Below are 15117 nucleotides of genomic sequence, written 5' to 3'. Positions count from 1 at the left end.
CAAAAGTAGGGAAAGCGTTGGATAGCGTAGGGGTTTAAATTACTATTCCCACTCCAGTGGGTGCAACAGTAGGGAAAGCGTTGGATAGCGTAGGGGTAAAAATTACTATTCCCACTCCAGTGGGTGCAACAGTAGGGAAAGCGTTGGATAGCGTAGGGGTAAAAATTACTATTCCCACTCCAGTGGGTGCAACAGTAGGGAAAGCGTTGGATAGCGTAGAGGTAAAATGTACTATTCCCACTCCAGTGGGTGCAACAGTAGGGAAAGCGTTGGATAGTGTAGGGGTGAAAATTACTATTCTCACTCCAGAGAGTGCAACAGTAGCAAAATTAAATACTTCATATATTATATCAATAAATATAAATTAATATGTATCAAAAATTAATAAAAAGTAATTACAAATGTAATATTGTATAATAATTAATCAAATTAAATTTGATTATTATAATTATTTAACTATTAATACAAATTAATTACAAATTAACAAATAATAATTTAACATAAAAAAATTAATTTACAATTAATTCTAATTAAAATCAATAAATTGAAATTGATTTATTTAATTAATTATAAATACATTACTTTCCATCCTATTCCCCTATAAACCCACAACCCACTACAGAAAATAAATTATTAAATTGACATAATTAGCAATTAATCAATTAAATAAAATTAATTAGCAATTCTAATTTAATTAATAACCCATGAAATAATTAATTAACAATTAATTCTACAACAATACCAATAAATATGTTTGCATATTTAATTAATTATAAATAAATTACTTCCCACCCAATTCCCCTATAAACCCACAACCCGCTACAGAAAATAAATTAGAAAATTTAACATAATTAACTATTAATCAATTAATTTAAATTAATTGCCAATTAAATTTTAATTAATTACCCCCAAAAATTAATTAACAAATAATAAAAAATTAATAACAATAAATACATTTACATATTTAATTAATTAATATTACATTACTTCCCACCCTATTCCCCTATAAACCCACAACCCGCTACAGAATTAAATAATGCAAAAATTAAATAATACAATTTTCATTAATTATTCTTATTTATAACATAAATACACACTTTTCACACATATAATAACATAAAAAACACTATAAACAATTCTATATTATTAAAAATTAGATAATTTTAATAACCTATATTATATACTTTGATATTTTAACTGTCTATATTTTTAACAGTCGATATTACTTTACTTACCTTTAAAACAATATTTTTGCTGTCTATATTCTGTCCTGTCGATATTTTGTCCAGTCGATATTTAAAACACGATATTATGTCCAGTCGATATTTTGAAGTCGATATTTTGACTGTTCACCGTGCCCTGGCACAGGCGGTTCGTTTTTTCCCTGACCGCAGTGACAGTAGGCACATGGAAGTGCGTTGCTCATACTGCTCACTTCTCACTAGGGGAGAAGTTACGGCATGACGTCATGCCAGGTGAGGGTTGTAGGGGAAGGTAAATCCTTTAAAGAAAGTCATTTTCTCTCTGGATTTCTCTACTCTTTTTGAAACTCAGGAGCAGCAGCATTGTCCTTGTGTCACCAGGGCTTTAAGTGGAAGCTTTTTCAATATTATATTGAATACTTTTAAACCGCGCGTTACTTGACACCCATCTCACGCCCTTGCATACCTCACCTTTCTACATGATAATCCTATTGAAAATGTTACTCACCAACAATTCATTTTTGCGTTTGCATGAACGCAAATAAACATAATTTTTTTACACTGCTTTCTACTTTACAGAGTAAAACATAATGCTTCTTGTAATTAAAAAGGTGCTCCTTTATTCCACGCCTTCATGCCACATTTTAGAACACATTCAATTGTATACATATATATATATATATATATATATATATATATATATATACACACACACACACACACACACACACACACACACACACACACACACACACACACACTCCATGGACAAAATAGTCACCTCTTTAAATCTTTAAATGTCTGAGTCCAGTGATCATGAGGCATATGTTAATGTTTGCACTCTCTGATGCATTGTGTTGCCCTTATGTGCGCTGATTTCAAGAACTTTTGACCTCTAAACTTTTTTTCGTTCTAATCTGCTAATTTCACAACAATGGGGGATTATGTAGCAAGTGCAATAAATTGATATCATATGCTGAAAAAGTCAAGGCTGCTGAATTACATTTTTTATAGATAAATGCCAGTTTGGACATGTTATCGAACATAAACATTTCTGTATTATTGTTTACAGGTGAATGTCCAACAAAGGGTTCAAGTCCACACGTCTACTTTTTCTTCCTTTATTTTTTTATAGCAGCAACCATGTGGATCCTAGCCAACACGTGTTTTGTCTAACAGCGGTATACGCAAAAGACTTGCTCACGGCAATTCCAATCAAATATATTCTTACACCACAATCAAAAATCCATATCGAATAACAAATAGTCATGTAAAGTAAAATAAGGATCTCCAAAAGGTTTATATCCAAATCCAAATAGAAGTTCCAATGTAAGCAAGCAAAGATTTTAAAACCCCACGTAAGGGGCTTAGGTCTCAAGGTCCTGAGATCGTAAGCGTTGCTGAAAGTTATCACTAACACGAGAAACCGGCGTCTAGCTAGACGAAACACATGTTGGCTAGGATCCACATGGATGCGGCTATGAAAAAATAAAGGAAGAAGAAAAAGTAGACGTGTGGACTTGACCCCTTTGTTGGACATTCACCTGTAAACAATTGTACTTTTGTCTTTGCTCGGGATACAACACAACAGACTTAACTTCATTGATGTGGAGGTACTCTACATTAATGGTGATGGATGGATGGACGTCACCTTTATCCCTAGGAGCAGTCTGATATTTTCTGGAATTACTAATTACAGTTTAGCGCAAACCTATAACCAATCATCGGTTTCTTGCTTTATTTGCATAAATATTTCTGCTTTATAATCTTGACCGCAATAGAGGGTGCAGAGGCGTATAATGAATCAGGAAACTAAGGTGAAAGACATTATATAATTCCTCAGCAAATAAATAAGAACTACAATAGAAAGTCTATACTTACAGTAATCTGGATTGCCATCTTCAATTCAGGGGCATTAGATAATACACTTATCATCACTTTGTGCCTGACATTGAAACCAATCTATAATAACCTATTTTAGTATTATGTGTGTTAACTGGACATAGTACACATTTAGTCAGAAATTTAAAAGATATACAATTATTCCACATATTACAAAAATAGTACTTATCCTGGGTTGTTTGGTCTGTCTGACTGTCTGTCTGACTGTCTGTCTGTCTGTCTGTCTATCTATCTATCTATCTATCTATCTATCTATCTATCTATCTATCTATCTATCTATCTATCTATCTATCTATCTATCTATCTATCTATCTATCTATCTATCTATCTATCTATCTATCTATCTATCTAAAGCCACCCCCATCTTTTATCCATCCAGTGTTGGTAAATTGATGACTATTAAGTTGGGTAATGGAGGCAAGTGTTATTTGCAGCCATTAGAGATGGCACTGTGGTATAAAGTGCTTTATATAAACATCTTATTTGTATATGTTGTGTGTGGGGGGTTTTACATACAGATAATTGGCTTAAGGGGAATTACACCAAACCTAACCTGAACATAGAATTTAACATCTGATAGGTCTTTTTTTGTTTTGTTGCAAATCTGGTTAGTTGTTTATGAAATGTCTGTATTACGAAAAGGTGTTATGTATGAATGTTTGCTCCACACTTAAGCAAAAAACTGCTGCACTATATCACACCCAACCGAGCGTGAATCAGTAACTTTATTAAAAATAGATTCTATGTCGGATTTAGAGTACATCTGTTCAGTAGTCTGAAAGTATGTAGACTATCCGCAATATACTGCAAGTACACCTTCTGGGAAGTGGGCCACTTTTCAGGATGACAGTTGCAGCTAGTTCTAGTAGAAGAAGAGCAGGTGCCCATGCTCAGCATTTTCTTACTTTGGTCACTTGCCTAACTGCATCATAGCAAAATTATAACAAATAGGCGAAAAACTATAATGAAATGTTTGGTTCTTTACTCATATTAGAACATTTAAAATATATGTTCAATTATGAACAACCATATTATATTAAAAAACGTCACTCCCATAGATGTTCTTGTTAGAATCCAAAGCCAGTGAAATATGCTAATTAAGGTAAGCTTTTCAATCATAACTTATCCTCATCGTTATACTAAAAACCTCAGATATGATGGCACATTTCACATCACAAACACATTTACTGGGGCTCTGATTATGACATCACTGAAGATGCTCAATGATGTACTACAATTTTCCCTCTGTGGCCTTTTATCTGTCCCCAAATAGTTAGCTATCAATTTTGAGAATCAAAGCATCACGCTCCAACTGTTTTTGTAGTTGGTCTCGCCACAATGTTGGATGTGCTTTCTATTTAACTTTAGCCATTATCGCTCACTCACTTGTTAAGTGATCAACAGGCTGTATTAATCCATCACTCCCATTCTGTGTCTCGAGAATCCAGTGTTAGCTTGCTCTTACATCATTTTGTTTGGATAAATCAGCTAAAGTCTGATTTAACTTCCCAAAGATGATATCAGAGACCTATTTATTTATTGCTTTGTGGCACACTTCACAGAGAAATTGTTTTTCCATTATGCTGAGTCTGATGAATTGCATTTCAGGATAAAGATGGAACGGCAGATGAGAAGTGGAAGATCATAGCTTATTCTTGTGTCTTAACACACAATCCCTGACCCTTGACTTAAAACATTTTCAGATCATGATAAGATAGGTGTTGGTGGAAGCGGCTCTTTATAGGGTGCTTTCCCTTGTTTTTTGCTTTTCTCCTTCCCAGTTTTCTGTTGCTCTGGATGCTAGCCTTAGAACTTGGGCACGTTTGGCACTGCCGTGCAGTGTCAAAACGCTGAGCTCATCATTTACATACTGCGGAGTGGTGCATATATGATTGGCTGATTTGAGTAGCTGTAAGTCCCTTGTCATGGAGTAAGGCCTATATCAGGGACATGTTTCTCAAATGTGCCTCCATGGGCCTGCCGCACTTGTTGTGACATCCACAAAGGTAGCTAATCGATTGTGCCACAGGATTGCCCTGGGGGGACCTGTGTGCACGGGTTGCTGTTACTTGATTTGGTGTTTACAAAGCCAAGTTTCTTGGTTCTGCATTTCTCCTGCTGTATCGGAGTTATCCCTGGTGACAGGGTGTGGTGTTGGGAAGAGGTTGGGCTGGTGTGTATGTGTTTCCTGCAAGAGTAGTGAATGAGATTGGAAGGTGTGTTTGGTACGATGGGCCCTGCTTCTCGCATTGGATTAGCATGAGGGAATGTAGGGAAAGGCTGTCTAGCATTGTTTCCTATGGGCAGAATTGTAACATTAGGATGTTTGGTATCAGTGAGTTCATAATGTCGATTCCTCTCCGGTAGTGGGAATGGATTTGACATTACAGTCCTGGAAATGTCACTTTGGGGAAGTGTGCATTTCTATGTGCATGGTTCTTTATGCCTGGTGGCCTGCCTCCTAATTCACAACTGGGTGCTAGGGATACATCTGTGTATTCCTCATAGAGGGTCATGAACTAGGGGTTCACAGGAAACTGCAGACCTCTGACTCTGAAGGGCCTTTCTAGGATGGTTACATGGGGGTGGAATTGGCACCTGCATTCCATGGGGCAGCGCCTTTGCCCCACTAAAGATTGTGTTTAAACCTCAGAAGGTAGGATGGCAGATAGGATAACATTTAGAGAGGGCCTGTGCATTTCAGAGGTGGCCTATTGAACTGATCATATCTTTAAAGGCAGTGGGGAGAATAACTACCGGGAGTTCGGCCTCTGAAAGTAGAGACACTTTTGGATTTGAACCCATGCTATTTCTGGTTCGATACTGGGACACGAGGAATCATTAGGGCTAGAGGGACTGCAACTGGACTGTTTGCAGACTTATGGTGGCTTAGAGCTTGTCGTGCTCCAAGAAGGAGATTTTGCCCGGATGTTGCTGGCCTGTAGCAGCTAGTGCCAACTGTTGTGGCCTGGGTCTCGAAGTACTCTCTCAAGGGTGGAAATTTGGCATCCTGGCCACAAGATCCCTAGAACACAAAGGATCTGACTGGCTCCATGAGATCATCAAGACAGGTAGAAGTGATTGTGATTGGGATAAGGACCGTCCTTACATACACCATCATCTCGCTGTGAAAGAGGAGTGTGTGCGCAAAGATCAGCAGCATCTGAGGTGCCAGACATAAGAAGTTCGAGGAGTGTGGGGGAAGCTTACAGTCTGAGGGTCCTGTGCTTGAACCAAGGGCGCTTGCTTGTTCTCCAGAACGTATGCTGTCTGAGAGGTGTTGGGACAACCTGAGCCAGCAGCTGAGACTGTCTTCAGCCTCCAGATTGGGAGGTCGACAGTGCCTGACATTGTGGCCTCTCAGAGGTCATTGGCTCCTTCTCCCTGGACTTACGCTGGAGGGTGCTTTGTTTTAGAAAACATTGTGACGAGACCTGAAGGGTTTCCTGGGCCCTGTGGGTATCTGCAGCTGACTGAAGGGGGCCTACAGCAGGTCACACCTTCACTTGAGGGAAAAACACCTCCAGATGGGGAGTGCACCAGCTTCCTGTGTCAGCACTTTTTTGTATACGGGGGAGATTTTTATCTTTCCCTCCTGCAGGTGCTGCCGGGCGTCTGGAGGTCTAATCCGGATGGATGAAACTAAATAACTGTTTCTTTTCGTGGTAGGTAGTTCTGACCGTCTAGTCAACAGGGCACCAGCAGGCACAACGTGCATCGTTGGCTGGTTGTGTTGAAAGACCGAGGGGCTGGGCCACTAGGTGTAGTCAGAGACTATTGACTGTTTGACTTTTCTGCAAAGGGAAAGTCCAACAATTGCATATAACTGTGAAGTGTACATACAATGGTTGTTTCATTTTGATTTCAATAGAGAAGTTTGACAGTTGCATGTAACTGAAGAGCGTCTTTACAATGTGTATCTCGTTTTGATTTCAGGGTGTGTGTGTGTAATACAAAGTCAAGTGTTTTAATACATTCGGTGGGGAGTCTTATTGTGGCAAACGCAGTGTGTTGTGAAGGGGATGTTGTGGCAATGCTTTGCACTCGAGCCCTGAGGATATGCCTGATTGCTCAGTGCCAGACTAGCAGAGGGTGAGGACAGGTTATCGGACAAGTGTACCGTACTCATTTTATTTGGAACTGTGGGTTCGGACTGGCTTCGAGGTGTCTTAGTCAGTCCGAAACCATTGGATCTAAAAGTTATCATGTGGGATTGTCAATAAAAAGAATTTATTGGGAAATGAGTTAAATGTTACCTAAAAATAAGGTTAGCATGAGGGAATGTAAAGTCTTAAGATAAACATTAAAAGCAGCACATTTGTGTAAAAGATGCTATCCACTTGTGCTGAGGGTAAGTAGGCGTATCGTCAACATACCTGGAGTGATGCTGTTACATTTAAGTAAGAAGTTAAATGCCTCTCTGCTCAGTGATAGAGACATGGTAAGGTGAATTTTAATTATAACTAAATTGTGGCACTACTTACTGATACCTTGAGCAGATGCTCCCATCAGGAAATATGATTTATGTAGGCTATCAGAGCAGACAGCTTGCTACAGCTTATGCCGCTCATAGTGGGATGCTGAAGTACTGTTTTTGAACGCTCAAGCGGCTATGTGGAGAGAAGCCATTTTAATAAGAGCAGGCGAGGGGGAGATGAACATGATGACAGCAGTTTGTATTTTCAAGGAAAACACTGATTTCCGTCCTTTATTTTCAGAGCACCTGTCATTAATGAAAACAGTAACCTGGAGAATGAATGGCCTGATGCTTCCCAGCGATACTCGGAGAGGAAAGACAAAGCCCGCCCTTTCCAAACGCTTGAAAAAATTGGCTAGAAAGCCCACAGTCAGAATTTTGGTTTTCAAGAATGGAACAGGGCAAGATAGCTGTGACATTGTTGCTGTACAAGATGAAATGGAAAAGGTAAATGTTTCTGCTAAGTACATTAGCAGTTCCTAATAAGTGGCTTTTAATAAATGTTGATTCAAGATAATTAGATTGATTTATAATTTCAGAAAATACTGTTTTCATCAAAACCAGAATAGTGTGTTACTCGAGCTGTTGGTTCGCGAGACTTTCCAACCAGTAAAAACGTTGTAGCTTGTTGTGCTCTGGGTCAGAATATTGGGAAATCACCAACAGGGTCCTATTTAGCCACTGATTTAGGACTAATGAAACTGATGTACGCTTTGGCGGAGAGCAGAAGATGGCCAAGAGATATCCAGTAGTGCAACTCAGCTTCCTTTATGGGTGCTTTTGATTAATGCAAATGATTCAGAAAGGGGGTGGTGATGGACAGAGCATCTGAGTTAAACAGAACACTCATACCCAGTCAAAAGATCAGGGCTTGATCCATCACCGTTTTTTAGCTCACTGCACCATCCCAGTTCAGAACCTGGCTATATGCAAATTAGTCTGACCCTGGCCCAGTGCATCATGGGAACAGGTCAGACCAAACTACCAAGCCAATTCTTTACTGGAAAGGAAACAAGCTTCCGGGGACCGGTTTCTGGCATTACAACCGTCTTCGGCCCGGCTTGCTTGAATCCTGATGGTGCAGTGAGCAAGGGACTCACATCTGAGCATACCCTGCCACTCCTGGAGTTATTTTGGCCACCATGAGTGTGGAAGGGTATGCTCAGACATGAGTCCCTTGCTCATTGCACCATCAGGATTCAAGCAAGCCGGGCCGAAGACGGCTGTAATGCCAGAAACCGGTCCCCGGAAGCTTGTTTCCTTTCCAGTGAAGAATTGGCTTGGTAGTTTGGTCTGCCCTGTTCCCATGATGCACTGGGCCAGGGACAGACTAATTTGCATATAGCCAGGTTCTGAACTGGGATGGTGCAGTGAGCTAAACAACGGTGATGGATCAAGCCCTGATCTGTTGACTGGGTAGGAGTGTTCTGATTAACTCAGATACTCTGTCCATCACCACCCCCTTTTTGTAATTATTTTGGCCACCATGAGTGTGGAAGGGTATGCTCAGACATGAGTCCCTTGCTCATTGCACCATCAGGATTCAAGCAAGCCGGGCCGAAGATGGCTGTAATGCCAGAAACCGGTCCCCGGAAGCTTGTTTCCTTTCCAGTGAAGAATTGGCTTGGTAGTTTGGTCTGCCCTGTTCCCATGATGCACTGGGCCAGGGACAGACTAATTTGCATATAGCCAGGTTCTGAACTGGGATGGTGCAGTGAGCTAAAAAACAGTGATGGATCAAGCCCTGATCTGTTGACTGGGCAGGAGTGTTCTGATTAACTCAGATACTCTGTCCATCACCACCCCCTTTTTGTAATTATTTGATTAATGCAAAGTCCTTGCTGTAAGATTGTAGTCATATGCCTGTTATTATAATATAGATACCTTGTGTTCCTATAACCTTATGTGTCAGTGCTTGCACCACGGCTTTATGAAATCTTTACTGCTGTAAGGAAACAGGCATTTTTGCAGGTTCCCCCCACTTTTTACCCACATGTGGATTATTATTTTCTGTTTTTTCGACTCTGAGAGTGCACTGAGACCTGCTAACCTGACCCCAGTGCCAGTGTTCTGACCCATTACAAAATGATTCTCGGGTTCAATCTCGGACTGTGGCCTTAAGGAGATGATACAAGTTTGCTATTGTGGTTTAAGATTCTGCAGTCCAAGATTTATATTGGATTTCTGAAGTAAAGCCTGAACAACGTGCAGCTCAGCAGGAGCTTGATTCATGCAACGCACTGAATGTCTAATATTTAGAAGGCACCTTTAGACTTAGGGTCTGATTTAGACCTTGGAGGAGGGAGTGCCATCTGTGAGGATAGTGGAGGACTTAACATCAGCCACGATGAGCAGCAGTCTATCCTATTTAGCGATGATGGCTGGCCCAGCAGTCAGCTCACTACATTAAAAGGAACCACTGTCATTGTGCTTCCCTTCAAAGCACAGAATGTTTGGTGAATAGCTGCCACTCCCCAAACCTTTGTTTTCCAAAAACAAACATCTCTAATTGGGAGTTTGCTAAGGAAAAACATAGAACTAATGACCGGCACACCCTGGGAGTTTACTCCCAGGGTGTGGAGGTCATTATTATTTCTGTCCCTGACCGCCAGTATTCTCTACAGAAAGAGTGGAAAGTGTGATGGCTTTACTCCTACAGCCCCTACTCTATGGGCCATATGGCGGAGCTTTCCTTCATTGGAGCCAATGTGCACTCTACTGATGGTACACAGGACTCTAAATGAGGTGGCCAGCCCATGAGTTTGGTGGACAAGGAGCGCTGTTTGTGACAGAGTCCCCTGTTCACCAAACTCCAAATCACCCCCATAGTCTAAATACATTTATCTTCATTTACGTTTTCCCATACTGCAGTGTTACTTTGCTAATACATTTTAACGTCAGTGGGTTTCGAAACACTGTCAGTTTAGATTATATGTCAGCTCTGATTGCTCTACTTAATGCTGTTTATCACAATTTTACACATCAAGGCTCAAATTAGCTTCTGACTGACAAACATCCAATTGCCTATGATTAATATAAAATGCTTCCTGCAAGATTGTAGTCATATGCCTAAAATTATTATATAGGTTCTTTGTGTTCCACTGATTTATACATTCTTTACTGCTCCAAGGAAACAGGCCTTTTCTCGCCACTTTTTTCCCCATTTGGACTATTAGCTGCTGGTTTTTTGACTCAGAGAGTGCACTGAGGCCTGCTAACCAGACCCCATTGCCAATGTTCTGACCAACTATAAAAGGTATGTTGAATTGTTTGTCCCCAATTGGCTACTGGCCTTTTAACTCATTGATTCAAATTAAGCTTTAAATGTTTTTATACTATTCAATAGATAAACCTTTTGCTGCTACCCTTCCACATTTTTAAACCCCTAAGTAAATAGCATTTCGAAAATGCTACTTTTAGAAAGTTTCCAAAAAAGCACATGGCTTACGCACCCATCAGTCGCATTGCGTGGTGCAGGAGTTTTCCCTCACAATAGGCTACTCCTCATATAGTACTCCAATTTTGAACCAAATAGTAAACCAATATTTTATGTCAGAACCTTATTCCAGAGTTAATCCATACATTCTAAATCACTACCGAGGCAGCGTGATTTCACCATGATTTTTTATTTAACATTTTCAAATGCCTACTGCATGCCCATCTGGGCTTTCGACAGCGACACGTGAGGATGAATCATTCATATCAAGTAGGCTCATGTAATTCCACCCAATGCATTTTGGGCCCAAAGGCCCTTCGTCGGGGGTCACTGAAATGAACAAAAAAGACGTCTTAATCAACTACTCAAAACAATCTATCTGTGTTATATGAATAATCCTACAGCGTCCAGTAATTCACCCCTCGTCAATCCCACCTCGCACCCTTATACAACCATGCTTAAATAAACATAATGCTGTCCCCCAACCAACTGTACAAAATCCACAGCCTGGAATGAATACTCAAAGTGGTCTAGTACGTGAATGAATTCTTTTAGAAAGTTGCCATTTTCCTGCCATAGCCATTTAGTGCCTGCAGTCTGTCTCTGGGTCACATGACTGGATGTAGTTGATAGGTGGGCTTTGTGGATTCCTCCCAGACAACTTCACACAATAGGGAGCTTAGGTGTGCCTGGATGAGCTATCACTGGCAGGAGGTGGAAGAGCTGGGCCCTGCACGATTTACACTTAAATAGTCTGCGTCCTGCCTTCACACAGAGGGCTGCATACCCCCTGTAGTTAGTCTGGAGCAAGGAAGGCAGGGCACCTGTGCACTTCAAAAGCCTGCCACTAGAAGCTTCTTGCCACTTCAAAGGCACAACTGGGTATACAATCTGGACCTCAGACACCAACTCCTTAGTACACTTCTGGACCTGTGGATACTCTGCCAGGAAGAAGGACTGCTTTGCTGCTGAAAGAACTGCCACTCTGTTGGACTGTTGACCTGAAGAGACTGCTTCCCTGCTGTGCTAACCTGCCTGTGGATACTCTGCCAGGAAGAAGGACTGCTTTGCTGCTGAAAGAACTGCCACTCTGTTGGACTGTTGACCTGAAGAGATTGCTTCCCTGCTGTGCTAACCTGCCTGCTACCCTCTTTTCTGGGTGAGAAGGACTGGACCTGAATCTCTTAAACCCAGAACCGGAGAGTGACTCCAAAGGCGAGTTGACTGGCTATCTGATATGAAGCCTCAGGGAAATAACAGGCCTCTAACAAACCTGCACCTGGACTCTGCCATCTGTGATCTACCCTGCCAAGGGGTGCCACCGAAGGGGTGGGCCATTGGAAGTGGGCCTAAGGTGCTTGCCAGCATCTGTGTTTTCAGTGGAATCGACGTATCTCCTCCGCTGTGCGGCGCTACGCTGAGCAGAACCAATGCATCGCCTCTGCTGCTTGTATTAGAACAAATCGCAAAGACTCGCACTGCCTCCGCAGCCTCTTTCGGAACTGCCGCTGAGTGACGCAGTCCCTCGTTGATGGCAGCCTCGATGAGTATGCCAGACTCTGCATCGCAGCCTCGTAGCTCCTCTGAACTGATGCATCCTACCTGACTACGCAACACATCCTCAACACAAGACTTTTCATCGCAAGCCCTTGTCCACATGATACTCAACGACAATGCAGGACCTCGCATCACAGCCTCGCCACACCTCGGAACTGATGCATCTCTTCCTTTGTGCAACTCATCTTCATCGCAATCCTTTGCACCGCTTCATAAACCAGGATTTAAGGTACTTTGTTCAGTGTCCCTAACTGGGTCCCTCTAGATGGCCTGCACTCCAGCGTGGTCAAGCTGAATTTGTGACTTTGTCACAGTCCCACAAGACCAGATATCCACAGTTTGCCCTTTTTTGCACTTTGATGCTATTTACACAAAAATCTTTAAAATGGTATATCCCCGGTTCAATTGATTGGACCTTTGTTGTTTTGGTCTTGTTTTATTTATCAAAAATACCTCTGTTTTTCTAACTTGGTGTGTGACCATTTTTGTGTGGTGTTTCTCAATTTATTGCTGTTTGTGAAGTTTTGCACAAATACTTTACACATTGCCTCTAAGTTAAGCCTGATTGCTCTGTGCCAAGCTACCAAAATGGTTGAGCACAGGTTCATTTACGATTGGCTTTGTCCCTGACAAGGATTGTGGTTGCTGCTTACACAGAGCTTACACCCAGCCAACCAACAACCCAATTTCTTACAGGCGCCATCTCAAACAGGAAGTGGCAAATAGGTTTCGCCTGCATTATAAGTGCTGACTAAAATACTTAATAAAGCCTGCTGCAGTGAAAAGACAACTAACATGCTAAGATGCATGACAAACGTTGCCGACTGGATGAAGAACTGCCTGCAGCTGAACACAGACAAGACGGAAGCACTGATCTTTGGCAACAATATCAGCAACACATGGAATGACTCCTGGTGGCCAACAGACCTAGGACCCACACCCACTCCCTCCAACCATGCCAAAAACCTCAGAATCATCTTTGACAACAAGCTCACCATGAAATCACAGATCAACACCATCTCCTCTGCCTGCTTTCTCACTCTGCACATGCTACATAAGATATTCAAGTGGCTACCCCTAAACACGAGGCACAACGTGACACAAGCCCTCTTCACAAGATGACTGGACTACGGCAATGCCCTCTAAGTAGGAATTGATGCACACCTTCTACAGAGACTTCAGACCACACAGAACGCTGCAACCCGACTCATCCTTGGCCTTCTCTGATGAATCTCATCCTTGGCCTTCTCTGATGAATCACATCACACGCCACCTCAGGAAACTCCACTGGCTCCCCGTACAAAAGAGATGCCAATTCAATCTGCTGACCCACGCACCCAAGGCTCTACACAACCAAGGACCCACCTACATTAACCACCTCCTGAACTTCCACCAACCATTGAGAAGACTAAGCTCCACTTCCCTTTCACTTGCCCATGCTCCCTGCATCTACTGAAGCAGATGTGGAGGACAAACCTTCTCCCACATTGCAGTAAAGCCCTGGAACAGCTTCCCCTTGCTCCTACAGACCCTCACCTAACTTACGGAACTCTGAATGGCCCTCAAGGTCTCTCACTGTTCGAATAAGCTTCCGGGGCCTGCATGCACCTGGATACCCTATTGGGTGATTAGCCACCCTTTATAAATCCTGATTGATTGATTGATCTATAAAATACGTTAACGACCTTTGATGATCCAGTGTATGCTACAGGTTTTGAGGTCTGGTGCTTCCTTTGGCTGTGCTGGTCTTGGTACTGAGGCAGTGTTATTTTTGATTGTGTACTATTTTTATAACTAGAATATTCATGCTTGTTGCATAATGTTTATGAATACCAATCAATGCCCTCTTATACTGCTTGTAATGGTCTGTTTGCTTACCTGTAATCTTCATCATGCTGAGTCCTACTTTTCTTTATATCATTCTCCCTTCCCACCATCCCTAGTTGGGAGTGATGGGTATTGGTAGCTCATTTTACTTGATATTTATCCAGATATGTTAAGGGGAGATGACCTCTTATGTGTTCTGCGAATTGAGGAGTTAAAAAAGCAATACTTTGAGAGCCTTGGTGGGGGAGCTGTGTCTCGGGGTCTGGACATCCAGGATGATGAGACTAGGTCAAGGAATAGTAAATATTTAAGTAATCAGAGCATTTATCACCATCTTGGAGTTACTGTCTGAAGGTTGGCCAAGGGTGGTAACATACACAATGCAGTTTCAGTCATCACATCTTGGCACATTGCTGATGGGTTCTCGAAGAAGGCAAAGGCTAGCAAGAGCTGAGCCCTGATAAAGCTAAAAAACAAATATTTAACAAATAGGTCCCTTCACGAGCTGAAGATACAAAATAACAACACTTGCCTATCTGTTAACTGCCACAGTTAAGATGCAACATCGCAAGAACTGGGCATTGGTACACAGGTACAAAATGACACAGTGGTTATTATGATATTAGACCGATCCTCCTGGACTGGCATATTTTTTTGGCAAAACCCCCCCCACAAATTAGTGCTAGAGCAAGTGTGGATTTCAATGTCAAACCTCT

The 15117-nt window shown here is 41.6% G+C and overlaps 1 protein-coding gene across 1 annotated transcript in view; it reads left to right on the top strand.

Moving 5' to 3' along the window:
- The window catches only part of DCDC1 (doublecortin domain containing 1), a 1658417-nt gene that overhangs the window by 36726 nt on the left and 1606574 nt on the right, over positions 1-15117 (top strand). The window contains exon 4 of the mRNA XM_078683738.1: positions 7823-8028. Within this exon, the coding sequence (XP_078539864.1) occupies positions 7823-8028 (206 nt within the window). The remainder of the gene's footprint in view (positions 1-7822; positions 8029-15117) is intronic.

This window comes from Lissotriton helveticus, chromosome 3_1 (assembly GCF_964261635.1).
Source record: "Lissotriton helveticus chromosome 3_1, aLisHel1.1, whole genome shotgun sequence".
NCBI lineage: Eukaryota > Metazoa > Chordata > Amphibia > Caudata > Salamandridae > Lissotriton > Lissotriton helveticus.
Note: the sequence above shows the minus strand (reverse complement) of the source record. Positions and strands in the feature narration are given on the sequence as shown.